A 26,068-nucleotide genomic window follows, 5' to 3' on the forward strand; every position below is an offset into this window, starting at 1 on the left:
TGGTAGAACATTTGATTCTGAGCAGTTTTCTCCATGGCTTACATTCTTTTTTTTTTTTTTTTTTAATTGCTTTACAATGGTGTGTCAGTTTCTGCTTTATAACAAAGCGAATCAGTTATACATACACATATGTTCCCATATCTCTTCCCTCTTGCTTCTCCCTCCCTCCCACCCTCCCTATCCCCCCCCCCAAGGTGGTCACAAACCACCCAGCTGACCTCCCTGTGCTATGCAGCTGCTTCCCACTAGCTATCTATTTTACATTTGGTAGTGTATATATGTCCATGCCACTCTCTCACTTCGTCCCAGCTCACCCTTCCCCCTCCCCACATCCTCAAGTCCATTCTCTAGTAGGTCTGTGTTTTTATTCCCATCTTAACCCTAGGCTTACATTCTTGATGTGCTTAAAAATTATATGACAGACTGTATATAAATACTTCTTCATACGGGTAAAATATGGCAGGCTCCAACTAATTTTCCAGCCTAATGATGAATTATCATTTGTGGATTGGATTAGATTTCAGCAGTAAAGATTCATTTTCTTTTTTCTTGTTTTGGAACAATTATTCAGGAAAAGAAAAACCTAAAGAGTAACAGCCTAACTATATAAAAATACTTGAGCGAGTGAAGCGGTGGGTGCAAATTGTTCATGGCTTCATGAGAGTAAAGGCATCTTCCTCGTAAATAAGGGGGATATTTCAGAATCTGTGTGGGGTTTTTCTTTTTGGTTTTCAGTTTCTACTGGTTGATGTAAATGATAATAATTAGCATATTACAGATACACAAATAGGAAGGTAATGATACTAACTGATACCATCCTAAGAAATTTTATACTTCTAGTAAAGAATGTTATGGTGATAACAGATGTGCAATTAAGCTTCTGTCAGAAGTGCCATGTTGTCCACACTAATGTCTAAAGAAAAATAAATTTAAGGTCTCTTGGATATTATATGTCACTATAAAATTGGGTCTCTAAGAATAATCTTCCTTAAAAACAACTTTTTAAATATTTTTTTCTCATGTAAAGGCTTCATGTTAGTGTCTTTTTCTGGATGAATTCCACCAATTTGCATAATAGAGAATTTCTCATCTTTCCGCTGAATTTTAAAGTTGGACACTTTCTCTCTCTGGCTAGGTACATACGCTCTGAGAGGTCCATAATTCTGATTAACTTCTGCCTGTCTATCATCTCATCCAACATCCTCATCCTGGTTGGACAGACTCAGACACATAATAAGGTATGACTGGTGATTATTCTGCTTCTCTTTCTGCGTTTATGTTGTGACATAAAGTTGGCTATTGATAATCTATATGTTTATTCTTGATAAAATAGGGAACTTCTGATGAAATTATTTTTAAAAATAAAAATATTTTATTTGTTTCTGAATAAAAGTATTGGTGATTCCAGTCAAGAAATACATTCCCTTGGCTTAATTTCTTGGGGATTGAGAGGCTGTTTATAATAGTAAACATATGTGTTTATTAAACATTATGTCAAAGCTCTATGAGTTCAAAGCCTTGGAACATCAAAAGCACAAATTTTAATTCATTATCCTAATTGTAATAGAATTTCCTGTGTTTTGATCTAATTTATTAACATACTGATTCCTAAAATTCAACTATAAATTGCTAACTAGTGTAACATAGCTGTTGAAAAATCCGCCAAAAAACTTATTTTAGACAATAACCAAAGACAGTATTAGGAGGAAGTGACTCTAGATTTTATGCTTTTCAAAAAGTTTTATTAGGCAGAAAGTATTTTGATACTTAAACAGTTTTGTAGTTCTTTAACTGTGTAACACCTTCAGCAAATGTAAAATATATGACTTGAGTTGAATGACCATGTTTTTTGAGAAATGACTGTCAGTCTTTTTGCTAAATGACTCTGAAATACATACCAAGAAACCCATAATAGAAATCTTAAATTAACTTACCCCAACCTCAAAGGAATTCTGTTAAAAAATGCTTTGATAATATTTGCTGGTCAGTTTGGGCCTGTTCTTTTCTTAATTTTTTTCCAAATACTAAAGTCAATAATTGAACTTCTTCCCTATAAGCTATCATTTTTAGAACATCCAATGCACTTTTCAGTAGGTACTTTCGCTATATTAGATATTTGTAAGACATGCATCAACATCAAAGATTATGGATAGTTTGTTTATTTTGCTAACTTACACTCCTAAGAATCTGATTCCTACCCAAAGAATACAATTTGGGGTCTAGAGAGGTCTGGGAAACTGCTTAGGTGATTCTGATGAAGATTTTATCTTGACCCATATTACCCTAGGACTGTGGGGAGGGGGTGGAGGGGGGATAAGCGGAAGGTCACTAACCATGAAGGACAAAAGCAAAAAAGGGAACACCAATAAGAGCCCAATAAGGAGCCTTGTGGAAGTAAAAAACACTTTCACCTTTCACGTATCTGAATGTTTAGTTCTTTTCCCATTTCTTTCCTGTGTCTTCTTAAAAAAGGTGAGACAAAGTAAAGTCTATTAAAATATATTTCAGGGCCACCTTCTGACTATTTAACCTAAATTTAACAAGAAATTCATGGGAAAAAGAAAGTCAGAGGAAGAAAGGAGAAAGACCACAGTGAGGGAGATGCAGTTGGAATTGGGAGGGGAAAAAGAAGTGTGCAGAGTAACCAGCAGAGGGGAAATGGATGGGGGTAGGCGCAAGCAAGCTGGGAAGGGAAGGAAAGGGCTGGGGATGAAGGAGGGGAGACACCCCGTGAGCCCTGAGCAGTGAAGAATCCCTAATCTCACCCCTGTCCTCGCTGTTCACCTGGCAGGACCTCAGATCCCTTAGGAATGCTCCTTCACTTGTTCATACCTGGTCACAATTCTTTAACTGTTTGTCCTTGAACCTCCGTGCAAAGAAGAAGAGCTTTCCTCTGAAGTAGAAATCACTTACTGGGTCTGGGAACCAGAAAAATTCAAGCTAGAGTTAGCTTGAGCTGGTAGCTTGTTTTGTTTTGTTTTTTTCCACCAAAGTCTCCATGTCATTTTTTACCCTCCAAACACTCTTGAGTTATGTCCCTCATTAGAATATGGAAAACATCATTGTCTTCAGTAGGAAATATGCTTTTAAAACTGCTTTATGCTGTCTGGCAAAGTTTTTACAAGTTCTGAGCCAAATGGTCAAATAGTAGAATTTTCCACAAGGTTTACCACATATTTTAGTGGTTGTTGTGTATTTCTGTTGGATCATTGCTGTTCAATAGAAATACACTCTAGGCCACAAATGCAAGCTATGTATGTAATAGTGACAGTTTGGTAGCCACATTAAAATAAGTAAAAATAAACAAGCAAAATCAATTTTAATAATATATTTAACTCAGTATATCCAAAAGATGACCATCTTAACATATAAGTAATATTTTTAAATGTTAATACAAGGTTTTAAAGTTTTTTAAAATAAAGTCTTCAGAACCTGGTGTGTGTTTTATACTTATAATACATCACAGTTTGGGCCAAGTGCATTTCAAGTGGTCAGTGGCTACATGTACCAAGTGACTACCATGTTGTGTAGGTCTAAATGGTAATGATACTTAGAGACTAAAGAAGTTTTGAGAAATTACATTCTGCTTGCCCATTTTTGCTTTTCCAGGTTCTCAATATCCTGTTGTTGTTTTTTTAAATTAAAATGTCTGCTAGATATCTATGAATATTATGAGCATCAAAGGCAAGATAAGACAAGTCTAGTTTTACATTTCATTTCTGATTATGAAGCATGGCCGGCATGGACTTGGTTTAAAAAAATAAAAGGTCAGTTTAGTTCTGTTTCTGCAGAATAGATTCTATATGGTTTTGGGATCCTGGTGGTTCTGTTCCAGATAGACTGTGCTGATTTCTGCTGCTACACTGTTGATGCGTGTGGGGAGGAGTGGGGGATAGGTGGTAGTGATGATAAAGAAAATGAAAAATTATTGTTTTTCTCTCATGTTACGTTAATTTTGCTTTACTAGCTCTGAGTAGATGATCTTGCAAGCCTAGGACAATCCACTATGGAGTGACTAGGAGAGAAAAATACAACACAGTAGGATTTTATTCTTAGTCTCTCTCAACAATATCAGGTTTCCAGAGGAAATAATCGTATATTTTATTACGATACATGTGCTGAATTCAATTAAATTGACCTCACTTCATTTTAAATATATGTGAAATAGCAGTATGTGAAAAGCCATACCTGCTTCACTGTTTGGAGGATTAATGATGTCTCAAAAAAAAAAAAAGAGAGAGAAAAAAATATGAAAATGTATTATCCGTATAAACTCATGATCTGTATAAACTCCAGGACAGTATTTTAAAAAGGTAAAATATTATCAGTGGGTACAGTATATTTTTTAGGGTGTGTGTAGGATCCCTTCGCTGCTGTGGGCATTTTGTAATTGATCAAATTCCTATCTTTGATTTCCCTGGTAAATTTTGATTGATGCTTTACCATTCCCCACTTGGAAAAATGGAAGCATCTGAGAGGGCTTCTTTTTTTTATATCTATAAATTTATTTATTTATTTTTGGCTGTGTTGGGACTTCATTTCTGTGCGAGGGCTTTCTCTAGTTGCGGCGAGCAGGGGCCACTCTTCACGGCGGTGCGCGGGCCTCTCACTGTCGCAGCCTTCTCTTGTTGCGGAGAACAGGCTCCAGACGCGCAGGCTCAGTAGCTGTGGCGCACGGGCTTAGTTGCTCCGCGGCATGTGGGATCTTCCCAGACCAGGGCTCGAGCCCGTGTCCCCTCCATTGGCAGGCAGATTGAGAGGGCTTCTTGAGGAATAGGTTCTTTGGTACTGCCTCTGAGAGTTGTCATGGCTAGTTTGTGTGAAAACTGGTATTTGATACTGAAGTCCAGAATGGTTTTGAAGTGTCAGACTGGGATCTTTCTCCAAATTGCTTGTTGAAATATAATTGATTCAATTATCTCACTACTGAGTATCTCTGCTTTCTTTTGAGTTGGGATAGAAACAAGCTGAAATGACCCATTGTTTAAAATATGATGTATTCAAATCTTTGAACTATAGATTCAATTGCTGGTAGCAGAGAAAGGAATCAAATGCATTTCTTCTATCTCTTCTTAAAATGCAGTTATAAAATGTAATTATAACTGACTTCATTATATTTCAAGCTATCTTATAAAATTTCATTGCCCTTTGATTTCTCTGTGTATTTTAAATTTCAACCACGATGTTCCTTTATCACTTGAATGTTGTTTATTTTTAGAATTTCCTTTGTACCTTAAAGTATGCAAATGGTTTTTGTTGAGCCATATATTCAGAGAATAGTTTTCTTAATCACAAAAATATATATTTACCTTCTTCTAAAACACTTTGAGATGATTTATCATATTAACCATTTTATAACATTCTTTTTAACTGATGGAAGTCAAATTTGGTAAAACAGTTGGATATATATATATTTTTTTTTGGTTAGATAATGGTGGACACCCAAGAAGATTCTGAGAGAGAACTTCTCCCTATAACCTTACTACCAGGTTATAATGAAAGGAAGCCAAGTCTAGATTCAATCAGACAGTGTGATATTTATTAGATAAACATTTATTAGCAAATCAAGAGCAAAACCTGTTCTGTAAACTCAGTGAAACTATAGGTCTCTGTCATTTTAGATATTTTAACCATGACCACACCTTGTATGCAACATTCTCTTCAGGTGAACATAGCAATACTCTAGAGACAGACTTCTGTGCCTTCAATCAGCATCTTTCAATCAGAAATCCTCCTAATCGAGTGTCTGAGTACAGAATGATTGGGGGTAAAACTATGGGCCTCATTTCTATGAAGTACAGGATATAAGCTTCAATGGAATCGTCCATGCAGTCTATTTAGACTAAGAAGTGTTTAACTATATTAGCTCATCTACATATCTTTCAACGCCTTTGTTTTCACCAAGGGAACCCATAATAATTGACTAGGCACTAGTTCATCAATAAAGATCAATCTCCTCTAGTCAGTTTGATAATAATTGAAATGTTGATTGTGGATACATCTACCTAAACCCAAAGACTTTCAGTTGACCCTGCAAGACTCTGGGGTATGACCCTTTCAAATACAATGCCAGCTGACTGCCTTGTTCTGTGCATTCCTGGACAGCTCCTAGGATTAAAGGTTAAACTAACTGGCACATATATATCAATAGTATCATACTGAGAATACCAAAGTGTTATAAAATAAATTATAGACATCCTGAATAGACATCCTTATTTTGAAAAAGAATAACTAAATGTGAGAGGGCAAAGTTAGACCCTAACTTTAGTCCCAGGAGACCTACAAGACCTAGCAAAAGTCCTCATTGACAAATCAAGGAAGCTTCCCAAATTATTTCAGATGTGCAGACATTTCCTTGTCACTCTTCAGAAAGAATTTCTCTCATAATTCTTTATGTATGGACCACTGAATTACATAATAGGCCTGTGTCTTTTCATTCAGTCTTGCAAAAAATATAAAAACTCTGTGTTGGAGCACTTTTTAAAAGTCACATAATCTACAAAGTTTGCTTACTACATCCGGTGCTTATTTATCCTTTATCAAGTGTTGTTATGTTTTTTGTTTTTTTTTATTATTATTATTTATTTATTTATTTTTGGCTGTGTTCGGTCTTCATTTCTGTGCGAGGGCTTTCTCTAGTTGCGGCAAGTGGGGGCCACTCTTCATCGCGGTGCGCGGGCCTCTCACTATCGCGGCCTCTCTTGTTGCGGGCACAGGCTCCAGATGCGCAGGCTCAGTAGCTGTGGCTCACGGGCCTAGTTGCTCCACGGCATGTGGGATCCCCCCAGACCAGGGCTCGAACCCGTGTCCCCTGCATTGGCAGGCAGATTCTCAACCGCTGCGCCACCAGGGAAGCCCCATGTTGTTATGTTTTTGTTATGTAGTTTACCTAGAGATAATTAGTAAAGATAGGCCAAACTAGAAGGCTGTGGTTATTCTAATGGAAGATGTTTTTGTGTTGTCAGAATTGTGTTTTTTTTTTTAAATAAAATCTTGAATTTTAATACTTTAATTAGGTGAAGAACTCTCTAATTCACTTATTTCTCCCATGACTTCCTTTTGCGAGAGACTGAGATTCTCCACACATTTATCAATACTTCCACGCCTGGCCTCTGAGTCTATACGTGTTCAGTTTCTGAGGAGGAATACTGAGTATGTGCTTTCAGCCACCCAGTCTGTCCATTCTGATACCACCTGAAACCGTCTGCTCTTCTCTTGAGGGTCAGGCTCTCCAGGCTTCCCTGGAGACATCCATCTCTCGGTGGTGAAGGTGAAGAGCAGGCATTTTAAGCCAGAGAGACCCAAGCATCCTACATCTCCTGCTTCCTAGCTGTGTGATCCCGAGCGTGATACTCAGCCTCCCTGGACCTCAGCTTCCTCTCAGTATCTCCCTTACAGTGTTGCTGTCAAGGTTACATGAGAGTACATATGAAGCACGTTGTAAGCACTCCTTAAACAGTTCTTGTGATCATGGTGATGGTGATGATGGTGATGACTCACGGACATACATCTGATTCTGAATTTCTCTTCTGAGCTTCAGATTTCCTCGTGTCCAATTTGCTGCTCACCACTAAATTTCCCATTTATGTCCCTGCCCCACACTCAAACACATTATATATAAATTGCATGTACTTTCTGTAGTCTCCAACCCAGTTACATAAGCTGGAACTCTGAGCATTATCCTTGATACCTCCTTCTTCCTCATGTAGTAAATCTAATAAATCAGCCCCCTGTGCCATGTGTGCCCTCACATATTTCTCACCTCCAGCTTTTTGCCTCAGTCAGGTATGAATTACCTTCACTAATCTTCCAGCATCATTAACCCCACTCTCTACCTTGTAGCTCAAGTGATGGAGCTAAAATTCAAATCCGACCACTCCACTCCCCTTAGCAAACATGTATTGTTGTCTGACCTCCTACAGAGGTGATTTTCAAACTGTGCTCAGACACAAGAGGTGAGAATGTTTTATTTATCTGTGAAGCTTCCTATTCTCTGATTTTCTTGCATTAATGTATTGGGGCTCAGGAATAAATTGTATTGAGAAAGAGTTCTATAGCTTATCAAACTTGAGAAACTTTAAACATGACCTGCACTGACCTCTTCATTTTCGGTCTATTTTACTGACTTTTTTTTTTTAGTCACACCAGCAATACCAAACTGCTTACAGTTCATCAAAATCAAGGTGATTGCTTATTCCTCACTCCCCTCCAGCCTGGAGCGCTGTTACTCTCCTGCACCCCACCTGATTTCCCAAACATCTTCATCTGGCTTGTGCTCATCCTTGACACTCTTCCTCATTTGTGAGGCCCTCTCCCATCCTCAACATTTAGGTACCCCAGCTCTGAGGCTCCATCATTCTTAGTGCAAAACTACTGTCTTGTATTTTGTTACCTGTTTCCAACAAGGCTATACACTTCTTAGGGCAGGGCTAGGTTACATTCATTCTTAAATGCATTGGCAACATAGAATCTGAGTACGGTAAATATATAATAAATCTTTATTGAATTAATAAGTAAATAAATTTATTTGAATTCATCACAGGCTTATACCTGTGGAGCTAACAGCTGTGGTTAGTTTTACAAGGATTAGGGTCTCCCATTCTAGACAGAATTTAAGCCAACGTAGTGATAAAGACTATTTTCCTGGGGCCTGGTTTAACCTCTAAGTGATCGATGGCATGCTTTAAAGGAAATCTGGTTCCTGGGTTTTAGTTAGAGACTCTGAAATCCAACAAATATGAATATTCCCACTTGATAAGTCATGTAAAATAATGTTCTTAACCTTCAAAAGGAATGTGTTTATTCATAACTTCTCTCATAGAAGTCACTTCCTGCCAATAATGTCCCAAATCCATGTCTATTTGGTCTCAAATGCATTTGTGGTTCCAATGGCGGAAGCTAGAGCTTCCTATGTAGATTTATTAAAATCTCATTCATTGACTTGCTGTGATGTTTGTAAAAGGATTTGGATATAATAAGCTTAGGTGTGATTCATTTGAGTCCATCTTGAGGCATCTTACTAATTCTCCCAGGGTTCTTCTAGGTTCCTGAAAACCTTCATCAAACCATGGAACAGAATGGTATGTTAGTTTCCTGATTTCCCCAGGCTCCTGGCAGCGAGGATTATTGTGCCTTGTTGGTATGGGGCTCACAGACTGAGAGGTATGGGATTGGAGGGACTCTCTTGGCCCACTTTAGCTTTCTTGTCCCCTGACCATACGTTTCCAGTTATGTGTGGTAGGAGCCAAGGATCACATTATTGAAGTCAACTTCAAATTAGGGCAAAAGATCAATATGAAGAATGGGTTTGAAACAAGCAAAGGAGATGGAAGGGGCATTACCTTGACAACAAAGAGTGACTGGAATGGTTACAGTAACAGGAGGCAAATAAGCTTGAGGAACAAGGAAGCCCATTTGGATATTCACAGTGTGTTCTTAGGTCAGTCTCCAGAGCTGGACAAAACTCCTGGAGAGAAAGCATTCCTTCAGCAGGGGAGACTTGTGTACTGGTAGTTGCTTTGGAGGGTGTCAGACCTACCCTGACTACCTCTGTTCATTTATCCTCAAGCAATCGTGCAGAAACGTTCTACAGGCAATGTAGGGACTCCTCCATTTGGCCAATCCCTAGTGTCTATCCCAGCCACCCCACTTTAGACCTGGCCTTCATGATTTCTCACTGGAAGAGCATAACATTCTTCCAACTTTTGTCTTGCTCCCTTAGCCTTTGTTTACATTAGCATTTTACTGTGCAAAAGATCCTAAATTTAAAGGAAAACAAGCACCCACCTGATTAAGTCATTCTCCTGCTTCCAGCTCTACAGTGGGTCCGTAGGGCTCATGAGATTAACCTCACGGTCTGAACTGCCTCTAGTACATTCAGGGCTGCCTCTAGTACATAAACTGACTTTGTGGGACACAGAAAGGGCATTCCTTCTGGACAGATGAGTTATAAAAAAACTCCTGTCTCTCCAGGCTGAGGTGGCCTCCAGCAGAGCTTCTGGTCTCCCACCATTGCTCCCTGCCGGGGGACCCGTCTCTGTGCTTCCCAGTGCATTCTAGCCCGTGTGTGCTTGGCCCACCCTTGCCTCTGTCCCTCTGTACTTCGCCTGATAAGCACCTACCACCCTTTGGAAGTTGGCTTATGTAAATCATCCTCATGAAGCCCTTCAACACCTCCATAGCATGTGGTATATACCTCTAATTTTAGCACCAACATTACCCAACAACTTTCATTCACTGATCAACCTTGCCCACTTACTGTGATTCTTAAGGGTGTTTTTTTTTTCTGCTTTTAGGTTTTAAAACCACTACTGTTAATACTTGTTTAAACATGGTATGAAATCAATAAATGCTGAATGAATGAAGCTGTGGCTCTATCAATTAAATGAGGGATAATGTAACAGCAGTAAAGGCAATTGTACATTGGGGGCCTTATTTGGGATAATTGCAACCAAGGTCAATTATTGTTGTTGTTTTGTGATGAGAAAAAGTAGTTGAGAAAAACACCTAAGACTTGTTCTGAGATCTTTCTTTGATGAGAGATGATAAGTTAAAACAGATTTTATCTTTTTTTTCAATTTTGAATTTGTTTTTAATGAGTTTGGAGGGTTTGGGGATGGGGGAGGTATATCATGGCTGGTAGTACTGGGTTGTATATTTTTTTGGTATACCAGCCTTGCATAGATGAAAATTCTTCCTATTGGTCATAAATAATTTGGGGGCTCCCTGACATTCTGAGTCTAGTCTGGTTTTTTGGTTTAAACACCATATGATTTACAATAAGCAGTGACAAATTTTCCAGTGATTAGAGCATAGCAGGACAGTAGGAAGAGATTGTGATTAGGACTCAGTAAATCTTAGAAATTACGTGGTTTCACATTCTTACAGTGTCCTCTCTTCAAAGAGAGCTAAAATATTTTGCAAAATATTGGGGCAGCTTAGAGTGCTGTGCCTAATGGTGTCACTCTTTTTTTTTTTTTTTTGGTGTTTACTTGGAAATTTTTTAAATTAAGGTATAGTTGATATAGGATATTATAAAAGTCTCAGGTGTAAACATAGTGATTCACAATTTTTGAAGATTATACTCCATTTATAGTTATTATAAAATATTGGCTATATTCCCTGTGTTGTATAATATATCCTTGTAGCTTATTTTATACATTGTAGTTTGTACCTTTAAATCCCCAACCTCTATTCTTCCCCTCCCTCCTTCCCTCTCTCCATGGTAACCCCTAGTTTGTTTTCTACATCTGTGACTCTGTTTCTGTTTTGTTATAGTCATTTGTTTGTTTTATATTTTAGATTCCACATATAAGTGATATCACATAGTATTTGTGTTTCTCTATCTGACATTTCACTAAGCATAATGTCCTCCAAGTCCATGCATGTTGCTGCAAATGACATTTTTTCATTCTTTTTTATGGCTGGGTAGTATTCCATTCCGTGTGTATTTGTGTGTGTGTGTGTTCGCGTGTGCGTGCATGCACTCACACCTGTGAGTGTGTATTTGTGTGTGTGTGTGTATTTCTATATACACATACCACCTCTTCTTAAGCCAGTCATCTGCTGATGAGCACTTGGGTTGCTTCCATTTTCTTGGCTATTGTAAATAGTGCTATGAACATTGGGGTGCATGTATCTTTTCAAATTAGTGTTTTTGTTTTCTTTGGATATATGCCCATAAGTGAGATTGCTGAATCATGTGGTAACTCTATTTTTAGTTTTCTGAGGAACCTCCATGCGGTTTTGCATAGTGACTGCACCAATTTACATTCCCACCAACTGTGTACAAGGGTTCCCTTTTCTCCCATCCTTGCCAACATTTGTTATTTGTGGTCTTTTTGAAGGTCACCATAAGTCAGATTTTATTTTGATGCAGGGATATCTGAGAGAGAATTTGAGAAGTCGAATGATTCTCCAGGAGTATGACAGAAAGGTTGAAGATTATTTTTCTCTCCTAGAATCAAACCAGTAGAGAAATTACAAATTTCTCCCTATGTATGATTTTTTAACTTTCTCTATTCTCAGTACCTAATATGAAATGGTCAGATGTGTCTAATGTCAACAAGGGAACCATGTAGTATAATTATAACTTATAATGTTTATGAGAATTCTGAATACACTCTAAAGTACTGAAGTGTTAAAAAAAAACACCACATAAAGTGAACTGTTTTAAATCATATTCTCACAAAAGTGAAAGTCCCTTGAGATAAGATGATAATAGTTTTCAGTAGTCCATTATGTTAACTTTGTGGCCAAAGAGAACTCTTTTTTTTTTGTTTACATCTTTATTGGAGTATAATTGCTTTACAATGGTGTGTTAGTTTCCGCTTTATAACAAAGTGAATCAGTTATACATATACATATGTTCCCATATCTCTTCTCTCTTGCATCTCCCTCCCTCCCACCCTCCCTATCCCACCCCTCTGCGTAGTCACAAAGCACCGAGCTGATCTCCCTGTGCTATGCGGCTGCTTCCCACTAGCTATCTATTTTATGTTTGGTAGTGTATATATGTCCATGCCACTCTCTCACTTCATCCCAGCTTACCCTTCCTCTTCACCATATCCTCAAGTCCATTCTCTAGTAGGTCTGTGTCTTTATTGCCGTCTTACCCCTAGGTTCTTCATGACTTTTTTTTTTTTCTTAGATTCCGTATATATGTGTTAGCATATGGTATTTGTCTTTCTCTTTCTGACTTACTTCACTCTGTATGACAGACTCTAGGTCCATCCACCTCACTACAAATAACTCAATTTCATTTCTTTTTATGGCTGAGTAATATTCCATTGTATATATGTGCCACATCTTCTTTATCCATTCATCTGTTGATGGACACGTAGGTTGCTTCCATCTCCTGGCTATTGTAAATAGAGCTGCAGTGAACATTTTGGTACATGACTCTTTTTGAATTATGGTTTTCTCAGGGTATATGCCCAGTAGTGGGATTGCTGGGTCATATGGTAGTTCTATTTGTAGTTTTTAAGGAACCTCTATACTGTTCTCCATAGAGGCTGTACCAATTCACATTCCCACCAGCAGTGCAAGAGTGTTCCCTTTTCTCCACACCCTCTCCAGCATTTATTGTTTCTAGATTTTTTGATGATGGCCATTCTGACTGGTGTGAGATGATATCTCATTGTAGTTTTGGTTTGCATTTCTCTAATGATTAATGATTTGAGCATTCTTTCATGTGTTTACTGGCAGTCTGTATATCTTCTTTGGTGAAATGTCTATTTAGGTCTTCTGCCCATTTTTGGATTGGGTTGTTTGGTTTTTTGTTATTGAGCTGCATGAGCTGCTTTTAAATTTTGGAGATTAATCCTTTGTCAGTTGCTTCATTTGCAAATATTTTCTCCCATTCTGAGGGTTGTCTTTTGGTCTTGTTTATGGTTTCCTTTGCTGTGCAAAAGCTTTGAAGTTTCATTAGGTCCCATTTGTTTATTTTTGTTTTTATTTCCATTTCTCTAGGGGGTGGGTCAAAAAGGATCTTGCTGTGATTTATGTCATAGAGTGTTCTGCCTATATTTTCCTCTAAGAGTTTGATAGTTTCTGGCCTTACATTTAGGTCTTTAATCCATTTTGAGCTTATTTTTGTGTATGGTGTTAGGGAGTGATCTAATATTTTCATAAGTGCTTCAGAATCTAATTCAAATTTTGGTAAGGTTGGAGGGTAAAGGGCCATATAATAAATATTTGGGACTTTGTGGGCTATAGCATAGCTGTTGTAGCTCAAAAGCTGCATCAGCATGGATATTAAGACATGGATGTGGTTGAATTTGACATGAAGTCACTGTTTGCCAACTGTGAGCAATTTTGAGTTTTCTAGAAACATCTACTGTACATGTAAATGGAAGAACTACAATGTCAGCTGAGGCCAGCCCATTTTTAGGCTGATGCTTTTATGTAAAAATAACCTTCAGTTCTGAAATCTCCACCCAAGGTTTTGTCTGTATAGCCTGCAGAACTAGAACAGGAGACCTGTGGCAGTTTCTGAAAAGGCCTCTGCAGAGATAAGAAGGAGGGAAATGCACTTTGAATTCCTTCTTTGGAGCAAGAACTAAACACAGAGTTTCTTCATATGGTGACTATTGGTTACCAGTATATACAAAATGAGAATAAAACATGAATCCAATCACTCTCGACCAAGTAAGACCTTTTATGAATTGAAGAAGCTAAAAGCAGCTAACAAATGCCCAGTGCATGAGACAACAAAGCTGGCTCTTTGTAGAAGAGAACTTCTTAAAGTACAGCAATAAATGGTGAAGCCCCTATTAGAGGAAGTCTCTCTCACCTGACAGTCTTGGGCAGAAAAGTAACATCTGACACAGAAAAGAGGGATGGCAGAGTCCAGCTAATTCCCCACTGAGTTCAACCATAGACAGAGTCTTTTTTTCATGTCTCAGCCTCCGGTACTCACTGTAGCCTAAAAACTGTATAATTATTATGTATCTTAGATCATAAGCATTGCTACAGCAAGCCTCAGAACTAAAGCACAAACACTAATGCCTATTACCAGAAAAAATGAGTGTGTTTGAAGATTAAACTTCACTCTTTAGTTCTTTTGTGATGCTAGTCAGTTCATTTTAAATCTTAAGCCTCATAAAAATGAAGTAGGCATATGATTGAGTTTAAGTCTTAGCTATGAAATTTAAGATTTATGAAATTCAGAGTGTGTAAATTAAAATATTTATAGTTATCTAGGCTGCTAGAGAACTGAATCAAAGATTAAAGTTTCAATTGTAAAGAAGAAATCATTAGCTTAAACAGTAGAAATGTATCATAGAATGATCATTTTTAATTATATATAATTTTTTTTTTTTTTTTTTTTTTTTTTTGCGGTACGGCGGCCTCTCACCGCTGTGGCCTCTCCCGTTCCGGAGCACAGGCTCCGGACGCGCAGACTCAGCGGCCATGGCTCACGGGCCCAGCCGCTCCGCGGCATGTGGGGTCTTCCTGGACCGGGGCACGAACCCACGTCCCCTCATTGGCAGGCGGACTCTCAACGACTGCACCACCAGGGAAGCCCAATTATATATAATTTAAATTATATATTAAATTAAATTTTAATTCACAAATATTCATGATGAGGACCTGGATACATGTTCTATGTCAAACTACAATACGCATAGTTTTTATATATCTTTATAGATGTGTCTGTGGTAGACGATACATCAGTATATACACACAACTAGGACTACAAAGGATTTTGAATGAATCTTATCTGTGTCTATTTTACATTCTTATTGTTAATTAAATTCTATTTGTATTTTAAAGTGATTTCTCATAATGGACAAGAATAGTGTATATTACTTTTAATATAAATTATTATATTTATATATAAATATATATATTATATTTATATTAACTAATATAAATTAGTTCTGGTTGTCTGGGTTTTTGTTCTCATACAGATAACTTAATTTTGTTTCTTTTTGTTAAAAATAAGAGAATCTGTTTCTCTGTTTAGAAACTTTTGTTATATATTTTCCTAATTTCCAAAAGAAAGTTACAAAGTGAATCCTGTATACCTAAGGAAGAGCACCTTTTATAGAAACGAAACAGGTAATAATTTGCTGCGAAAAAAATTCCCTCCAATTTAATGGCCCTAAACATAAATAAATATTTGCAGTCCTCCCAGTTTCTGAGTCAGGAATGTGGGTGTGATCTAGGTGGGTAGCTCTGCTCAGCATCTCCCTGGGGCTGCTATTAGATGTGGGAGAGCCACGGTCCTGTGGAGGCTGGTGGGGGTGGAGGATGTGCTGTTAGGTGTCTCATCACTCAGGTGGAGTGGAGGGTTCCCTTACCCTCACCTGAAGGCTCTTTAAGCTCTACCACCCACTGGCTATGTGCCATTTGTCAAAAGTTACTTTTCCATTCTCCACACACCAGCCTAGTGATCTTTTTTTTTTTTTATTGTTACATCTTTATTGGAGTATAATTGCTTTACAATGGTGTGTTAGTTTCTGCTTTATAACAAAGTGAACCAGTTATACATATGTTCCCATATCTCTTCCCTCTTGCATCTCCCTCCCTCCCACCCTCCCTATCCCACCCCTCCAGGCGGTCACAAAGCACCAAGCTGATCTCCCTGTGCTATGCGGCTGCTTCCCACTAGCTATCTACCTTAAGTTTGGTAGTGTATATATGTTCATGCCTCTCTCTCACTTTGTCACAGCTCACCCTTCCTCCTCCGCATATCCTCAAGTCCATTCTCTAGTAGGTCTGTGTCTTTATTCCTGTCTTACCCCTAGGTTCTTCATGACATTATTTTTTCTTAAATTCCATATATATGTGTTAGCATACGGTATTTGTCTTTCTCTGTCTGACTTACTTCACTCTGTATGACAGACTCTAGGTCTATCCACCTCATTACAAATAGCTCAATTTCATTTCTTTTTATGGCTGAGTAATATTCCATTGTATATATGTGCCACATCTTCTTTATCCATTCATCTGATGATGGACACGTAGGTTGTTTCCATCTCTGGGCTATTGTAAATACAGCTGCAATTAACATTTTGGTACATGACTCTTTTTGAATTATGGTTTTCTCAGGGTATATGCCCAGTAGTGGGATTGCTGGGTCATATGGTAGTTCTATTTGTAGTTTTTTAAGAAACCTCCATACTGTTCTCCATAGTGGCTGTACCCATTTACATTCCCACCAACAGTGCAAGAGGGTTCCCTTTTCTCCACACCCTTTCCAGCATTTATTGTTTGTAGATTTTTAGATCATGGCCATTCTGACTTGTGTGAGGTGGTACCTCCTTGTAGTTTTGATTTGCATTTCTCTAATGATTAACCTAGTGATCTTTTTATATTGTAAATCAGATTGTCTGCTTTAAACCCTTCAGTCAGAAGAAGTGAAGCTTCTGTTACAGCTGGAATGAAATCCAGACCCCATAACACAGCCCACAAACTCCTACATGACCTGACCCAGAGTCCTTCTCTCCCTCACCGCTCATATTCATTGCATCCCCTCCTTCCCTGCGTTTCTGTCTCACTGGCCTTCCTTCCAAAACACCATGGAGAGTACCCAGCAAGCCAGCGGCCAGATGACCTCACACCTGGTCTGTGCCCCTCGTCCTGGTCCAAAGACCAGCAGGCCACTCACGCATGTCCATCTTTGTATGCTGGGCCTGGCCACGTTCTGTCCCCACCTCAGGACTTTGTCCCCCATCCCCTCTCTCTGTCTTCATTCTGAGACTAGCCTCTTCACTGACACGTGACTGCAGCTGAAGTCTAACCCACTCAGAGAGTCCTTCCCTAAAACGCCACTCCTCCAAACCAAAACACTCATAGTTTTCTCATTGCTCTTTTCAAAGAACCCATTCTTTTTCTTCATAACCATCACTGTAACTCGTCATCTTATTTTTAGATAAGAGTGGAGGGGACCTTGTCTGCTTTATTCACACTGTGTACCCCCAGCCCAGCACAGCACCTGGCACATAACAGCAAGCAATCCTCAAATATCCCTATACAGATGCAGGGGATGTCTAACTCTCAGTTGTTGAAGTTGCCGTTGTTTTCAAATCTAGAAGTGGGGAAGGGATGTTATGGGGATCAAATAAAAAAAATGACGCCTAAGAGAGTGTCCAGCACACGATAAGATTTTAACAGAGATAAAATGTAAACACAGGGAGATGTACACTGAATAATGCAATGAGTGTTGGCCAACCTGCACCAGGTAACCAACACCACAATCTGGACAGGGAACGTTCCCACCACATAAAAAGTTCTCTGTCCTCTTCCAGCCACCCCTCCCTAGAGACTGCCATCCTTCCGATTTCTGTCATCATACCTTAGCTCTGTCTGTTTTGGAATTTCATACAAGTGGAATCTAATAATGAGTACCTTTCGTTCAGGGCTTTTTTCCTCATCCTAGTGTCTCTGAGCTGCATGTTGTATGTATTAGTAGTTAGTTCTTTTATGTTGCTGAGTGTTATTCCATTGTGTGAATACACCACAATTTTTTAATCCTTTCTCCAACTGAGAGACTGTTGGATTATTTGCAGGGTTTTTTGTTATTATGAATAAAGCTGCTTTAAATTTCCTATAAAAGTTTTGGGACAGACATGTATTTTCATTTCTCTAGGTTAAATACCCAGGAGTAGAATTGATGGGTTAAAAAGAAGTTAGAGTATTTTTTAAATTTTATTGGCGTACAGTTGATTTACAATGCCGTGTTAGTTTCAGGTGTACAGCAAAGTGATTCAGTTATGCATATGCATATATTCATTCTTTTTCAGATTCTTTTCTCATGTAGGTTATCACAGAATATTGAGAGGTTAGAGTATTTCTAACAGAACAAAACTGCTGAGCACTTTTCCAAAATTGTTGTACCATTTCATATTTGTACCAGCAATCTATGATAGTTCCAGTGTTCTACACCCTCGTGAACATTTAAATTTACATTTTCCTAATAAGTAATAGGGTTTAGCTCTTTTTCCTGCACTTATAGGCCATTTTAGAGCCACTTCTGTGAAGTCTCTGTTTAAGTCCTTTCCTCCCTTTATAAATTGGATTGTTTCTCTTTTTATTATTGCTTTGTAAGAGGTTTTTAAACTAATGTATTCTAAATGCAGCTCTTTTGTTTTATATATATATATATAATGTTTATATACCTTTCATATATATGATACATATACGTACATATTATTTTCTCCCAGTCTGTGGCTTACCTTTGTATTTTATTAATGGCATTGTTTGCTAAGTAGAAGTTTTTTTTTATTTTTTTAAAATCTAGCTTATCATATTTTTCTTTCATAGTTTGTGTTTTGTGAGTATTCTATAAGAGATCTTTGCTCACTCCTCCAGGTCATGAAGATATTCTTCTAAATTATCTTCCAGGAGTCTTATAGTCTTAGCTTTTATGTAGATCTATGGTACATCAAAATAATTTTTATATATAATCTGATGTAGGGATTGGAGTTCAGTTTTATTCTGTATGGATACCCTATTGTCCAGCACTGTCTGTTGAAAGGACTTTCCTTTCCCCTGTGAATTACTTAGGTAACTTCGTAAACAATTAAATTATAGTAAGTCTGGAAATCAGAGTTTGAGTTCTCTAATTTCATTCTTCTTTTTCAAGATTATTTTATCTAATCTAGATCCTTTGTCTAGATTTGCCTGATCTAGATTCTTTGGGTATCCAAATGAATTTTAGAATCAACCTGTCAATTTCTGCAAAAAAACCTGTTGTGATTTTGTTGGCATTGTGCTTCTGGTTAATGTAGGGAAGAATTGATATCTACTTTCAATAACTATCATTATTAAATTAGTAGCAGTGGGTGTGGATTGGCTTCATGAAGTAGAATCGTGACCAATTGGATAAGGATACTGAGAAAGAAAGGAGTGTCATAAACTGCAATGTTGTTTTGGCTCTGGTATAATGTTCATGTTTAAACTCAAGAAATAGTTGAGGGGAATCAGTGTCCAGTGTCACTGATGGGGGGATCTGTGTCCTGCTCTAGGGAAAGTATTCTGCTCCAAGCAATTTTTCCCTCGTTCTTTAATCCTTCTCTCTTTTGGGACTTTTCACTTGATTACTTCCTACATACGTTTTCTCTAAAATGTGGAGCGCTTTCCTTCCAAAATGGTGTCTATTTTCATCAAAACATATGCAATTACGGACTGAATTCGTCTCTTTAAATTTCTTGAGCTTGTTAATTACCAGCTGAGGCAAAATTGTGTCTAAGATCAAAAGTTCACGGACCACTTTCTCTTTAGGCACGTAGGCCTGTCTCTTGATGTCTCTTACGACTAGGCACAAAAAAAGCGTTTTTAGAGTGAGCAGTTATGCTCCCCTCCAGTAGGTCAGAGGCACACTTTTTACATGGGAGCAAAGCAGTTCTCAAATTAAGGCAGAGAAAGGAGCATAAGGGACAGAATCTATGCCAAGCAGACCACTTCTGACTTCATCTCCAATGAGTGAGAACAAATTTAAAAACCCATTAGTGAATATTCGGTCTGGAAACCATTTATGTTTTAAATTTCACTGACTAGGTTTTTCTTTTTTTAAAGTATAGGTAGTATTCTGTTATCTGGCTTCCTTTAAATTGCTCAGCATCCAAATATCTGAAAATAGCCACTCTTTTGCCTATTAATGCAAACACAATGAACGTTGTTATTCAAAAGGTAAAATAAGCCAAATACTGGAAAGGATGTTGTTGAGTATAAACTGTGTTTTACTATTAGAAAGCCTTTTCTATTTGTCCCTGTGAGGCTGTTTCAGGAATATGGAAACAGGAGTGTATAACATAATAATTTCTATATTTTTTTCCTTTTACTTTCTATACTGTCAAGAAAAAATGACGCATTTTCTTTGATTAGTAAACCCTAAAGCTATATATCTTATAGTTATTTCCCAGATTTACCGTGTTGATGTTTTTCATATTCAATAAGGACCGATTTTTTTTTCCCCTGAAATGTGTTTATATTCCATCCTGCACCCATTTGCATCTCTGGCAACCTTGCATCCAGCAGTCCTCTCATTTGGGTTTATTAACTGTGGGTTGTAAATAAAAAAAGAAATGCCATCTGAAGTAAACAAAATACTGTTTACCTAGTTCCATGGCTCACAAGCAGTGATAATCTCAGTTGAAAACAAATGACAAAAATGCATTCCACAGATGGGGGAAAAGTTAATTATTTTCCATTTTGTCTGCTGATCAGGTTCAAGATTGAGTTGACTGGTCTGTGTTAGTGTCTCCAAGGGGGATAGTGTGAGTTTTATGAGCAAAGTACATTTTCAGCGTACATTCTCCACTGGATGCCCACTTGTAATTTCTTTTGGTGATAACAGAGCTCAGCTATGCACATCAAGGGGAAACACAGTTCTTCGGGGAATCACGCAGGGTGGCTCACACAGTGTCCTTAACGCTTGTTGGCAGATCTATCTATTTGTAGAGATGGGGTTGTTAGTCTACGGTGGAGATGGCTGGAGTGTGTTTATGCATCTTCCCCAGCCTCATGTCCAGGCATGAAGAGGATCCTTGTTAAGCCTCCAGAACCCATTTGTTGGAAAAGGGGAATTTGAATGAAATTGCCACAGCTAGCAACATAAAGAAAATGCTTAAGCTCCATTTTCAGAAATGGAATTGTATTCACAGAGAAGGATAAAAAAAGAGACAACTATTTCTGCTGGGAGAATTCTAAGATCAATAAAGGAATTCTTGAGGATTAGAGAAAAACTACCAAGTTTCAGAATTGGAAATATTGTTGATGGAGAAGAGCTGCTTTTTTATATTTTTAAATATAAAAAATAATCCCACGCAGCCATGATTATTTCTTTTTTTATTATTTTGTATTGGGGTATAGTTGCTTTACAATGTTTGTGTTTGTAGTTTCTGCTGTACAGCAAAGTGAATCAGCTATACGTATACATATATTCCCTCCTTTTTGGATTTCCTTCCCATTTATGTCAACACAGAGCACTGAGTAGAGTTCTCTGTGCTATACAGTAGGTTCTCATTAGTTATCTATTTTATACATAGTAGTGTATGTATGTCAATCCCAATCTCCCAGTTCATCCCACCTGATTATTTCTTATTCTTGTAACTTTACGGGAACGTGAGTAAGGTATAATATTGGGGTCCTTTTCATAGAATACTGGTAAAAGGGACAACTTGTTGACATAAGAAATGTCTGCATATTGAATCCATGTGTATATGGGAGTGAAGAAAGTTGGGAATTGTGCTGAGTATGAAAATATTAAATACTAAAGTTAATGCATTCAATAAAGTGAATATTACAAAGTCAATAAAGAAAGAAATTACCTTTATGTGTCAAAAATGTTAGATCTCACAACCATTTTTCTAAAGACTAAGCAGTGTATAGTCCAGGGTCCCAAAGTAGGCATTGTTAAATTATTATTATTTAAAAGATGATTTATAAAGGGAAATACATTTAAGAACCAAAGTGCTCATATTGGGAAACTACTGAGACAATAGTGTTCATCAATTAGGGTAAAGGAGCCAGGGCATTTAGAACCACATGGAGAGTTTTCAACCCTCCTTCCCCACGTCCTCCCCAAACTTTGCCCTCGGGAATGGTGGGAACAGATTGAAAATACCCTGCCGGTCGTTATGATCGGCATTCTAGTTCAGAATCACTGGTCTCAGAGCTTGTGCCAGAAAATGAAAAAATGGGTAAGGAATACAAGGCTGAAGTTTGCCCATCAATACTTCTCCTGTTTTGGTCTATTCCGTGTAATCTTCTACTTACCTCAGCTTTACTGTGTGTCAAATAAGGATAAGAATATGCCACAGCAATGTTATGAAGATTAACATTAACTCTTTGACCTTCTTGGAGAAAAGCACAAGATATTAAGAGAAAGGAATCCGGCAAAGCCAAAAATATCATACCAGTTCAAATTTGCTTAATAAGAAAGTGAGTCAGTACCTTTGCAGAAAATTAATACAAGCCCTCAGCTCCAAGCAGATGAGACTCAACAATAGCTGGGCCTACACGGGGAATAATTTTAAGTCTTTTTAAAGTCTTCAATGACTAACCTTGTTGCAGCCAACTTTGTCAACCCTCTGACTGCACTTATTTAATGTAGCCCCTGTGCCTGTGTTCAGGAACATATGTTTAGTTTCACCTTGAAAAGTTTAACAAGAATATGTTTACAGATTTTCTCCCTACTTATCTATTTTCAATAATGTCCTAGAGTATAATCCAGCAAATATTATATATACATATAAATATTATATATACTAATGGAATCAGATATAAGAAGGCATTGAATACATCAGAGAATAAAAATAAGTACTGGAGTTCTTTAAGCTGGGTAAGTTTTCCCTTTTTGGTTATAGCAATCCATATTTTCCTGGCTATAAAATTGCAGTTGGCAACTGGAGAAAGTTAACTAGAAGTTGAAAAAAGTTAATCTTACTTAACTCAAATTCTCAAGATCAGAAACCATCTCTTCCATAGGGGTGCCTTGTATAAAATCTATTTTTTTAATAAACAAAATCATATTCATGTATGTATGTATGTATGTGTGTGTGATGTGCTTTGTGCTGAGTTCAGGGGTTTTTGGCACTTCTCTATGTTATGGAGGGAGAGAGGATGTATGGGAGGGGAGTATTGAAAGTCAAACTTAAAATACATCTTAAAATATCTTGTCCTTTTAATACATAGTAGACCAGACTGGATGAGTACAGATTTGGGGGGAAATAGTTTGTGTCTATGTTTTTATATAGTGAGGCTATAGACTTCCGTACGTCTCACCAGGCTTTAGCGTTCTTCCTTACAGAAGTCTCTAATTTAGGCACACATAAATAATAGGCCCTATGCTACAGTGTATTTACCTTTCTTAAAGGAGTGACATTCCTCACTGGGAGCAGAAATAAGTCTATTTGCTTTGTCTTAGTCTTAGGACCTCCTTCTAGACACCATTTCAGAGTCAACTTGGTATTAGTACAAAGGGGTCCTTGTCTCAGACCCTAACCCTGTCACTTATCCAGAGGTGATCTTAGGCAAGTCTAGCCTGTCTCAATGGCAGTTTTCTTAACAGCAGAATGGAAATATGTGTGTATATGTTTGGTGGAGGTTGGATGGCCAGGGTGGAGTAAGGGCAGCGTTGGACTCTGCTTGGAGGGGTTCAATGGAAACTGCCTTTAAATTCCTTACACGTCTAAGAGCCTAGGGTTCTTACCTGGAAGAAAAAGGATTTTTTGTCCAGTATTTTTGTCCAGTTGTGATTTCCATAAACTCCTTCTTAGACCAGCATGTTCCATTCATATATTCTCATTTCCCTGTGTCCTGGTATCAAAATGTGGACATTAGCAGTTGCTATTGTAGTTTTTTCCCAACAATTTAATGATGATGCATCAGTATACCAAAGATGCAAATTATTTTGTTTATTATACATCTGAACCAGTCTAAATTTTATTTAGGAACATTATCTACCTGCAAATGGACGAAATCTGCCCTCAGTCTCTTAAAAATCTTTCCTAATGGTAATTGTTGGTAAATACAGTGAAGGACAAAGTTGTGTCTAAAGTCACACCAGTTCACTAGCTTTTGGTGCTTTTGAATCACCCCCACATTCTTTTACAGCAGGCTTTTGTATTTGAATAATTATATGCAGATGCACTACTGAATAGGAAACTGTCTCCAAAAAAATACTTTAAAAGGAAAATGGTAGCAGTAAAGCTAATCTATAGCTGTGGCCTTTCTTAATGAGTGCTGCTGGGAAGCTTTTCAGAAACCTGCAGGGAATTGCATGTTTTTGTAAGAGAAAGGTCTCAAGCTGTTAGAACTGATAGAAGTTCAGAAATGCCATAAGTTCAGCTTGCAATATTTTTAGGTTTTATTAGGAGACTGAAAAAACTAAGATATTCCTTTTTTTTTTTTTACATCTTTATTGGAGTATAATTGCTTTACAATGGTGTGTTAGTTTCTCCTGTATAACAAAGTGAATCAGCTATACATAAACATATATCCCCATATCTCCTCCCTCTTGTGTCTCCCTCCCACCCTCCCTATCCCACCCCTCTAGGTGGTCACAAAGCACCAAGCTGATCTCCCTGTGCTATGTGGCTGCTTCCCACTAGTTATCGGTTTTACATTTGGTAGTGTGTATATGTCCATGCCACTCTCTCACTTCGTCCAAGCTTACACTTCCCCCTCCCTGTGTCCTCAAGTCCATTCTCTATGTCTGCATCTTTATTACTGTCCTGCCCCTAGGTTCTTCAGAACCTTTTTTTTTTTTTTAGATTCCATATATATGTGTTAGCATACGGTATTTGTTTTTCTCTTTCTGACTTACTTCACTCTGTATGACAGTCTCCAAGTCCATCCATCTCACTACAAATAACTCAATTTCATTTCTTTTTATGGCTAATATTCCATTGTATATATGTGCCATATCTTCTTTATCCATTCATTTTTGATGGACACTTAGGTTGCTTCCATGTCCTGGCTATTGTAAACAGAGCTGCAATGAACATTGTGGAACATGACTAAGATATTCCTTTGAAATCAAAGTTCATCTAGACTGAAGAACTGTCAGTTGTATAGAGCTGAAAATAAGTTTGACCTCAAAATACAGATTCAGTGACTGCTGAATATTGTAGAATTGTTATATAAATAGGCCAGATTCTATATGTTTATTTCATCTATCAGAAAATTGTAGAGTCTCAGTAAAATCATTCAAGTGTTTTATTCAAGAACCTTTTTATACTTTTATTCAGGTGCCATGTAAAATGACAAAGCCCTAAAAGAATAAACCCATGACTATATATGAATCCATGTTTCATGTGATGGAATGATTTTGCAAGTCATTATATATAATAATGTCTAATATTTGGTCATTAGTGGTAAGTCTTTGGTTAGGTTATGTAGCATTTATTTGAACCAATCAAGTTGAAAATTACCAGTGAAGGCCAAAGCATTTTCACACTTTTGAATAAAGGAAAATTTTATAGTATATAGTCAAGTATGACCAGAATTGCAAGAACCTAAGATTAGTTGAGAATTCCATATTCACATTGCTATTTCTTTCTTGGTGCTGGAAAAAATATAGCATTATTGAATGCTTATGAAACAACTGAGATTAAATTAGAGGGTCAATATTAACAGATTATAAACATTTATAGTCAATGTTAGCATGCCTTGCCTTCGAAGGCATTCTGTATCTCCTATGAATACATAGGGAGAAAAGTAACTTTTTTAGGGGAAAAGATAACATAATGTGCCACAAAGAGCCAGGAATAGCCAACCCTTTCTTGTCTTTAAGTCAGCACACTTTGAATGGGGTCCAAGATACACTGGTCTTGTATCAAATTATGGTGTGTGCTATAGAAAACAGTGCTGTTGTTTAGAGTTTCACTGTGGGTCATACAGATCCTACCTTGAAGAAAAAAGGATAATTTTATTTGCCTGCTAATTCTTGACTATTTTATTTCATTTTTTTCCTAGACATATATAAATTTTTGGTACCTTAGAAACTAGAAATCTTCAGTAGGAAAGATAAGCAGACTTGAAAGCATGTGAAAGATGAGTATTTTTGAGAAGGAGTTTTATTTCTTTTTCCATCCTCATCCTCCTTGGTCTTATT

At 37.5% G+C, this 26,068-nt stretch overlaps 1 protein-coding gene across 1 annotated transcript in view; it reads left to right on the forward strand.

Annotated features, from left to right (window-relative positions):
• Nucleotides 1-26,068, forward strand: part of ADGRB3 (adhesion G protein-coupled receptor B3) — a 797,924-nt gene that overhangs the window by 652,065 nt on the left and 119,791 nt on the right. The window contains exon 18 of the mRNA XM_019929178.3: nt 1,136-1,238. Within this exon, the coding sequence (XP_019784737.1) occupies nt 1,136-1,238 (103 nt within the window). The remainder of the gene's footprint in view (nt 1-1,135; nt 1,239-26,068) is intronic.

Source organism: Tursiops truncatus, chromosome 12, assembly GCF_011762595.2.
Source record: "Tursiops truncatus isolate mTurTru1 chromosome 12, mTurTru1.mat.Y, whole genome shotgun sequence".
NCBI classification, from domain to species: Eukaryota; Metazoa; Chordata; class Mammalia; order Artiodactyla; family Delphinidae; genus Tursiops; species Tursiops truncatus.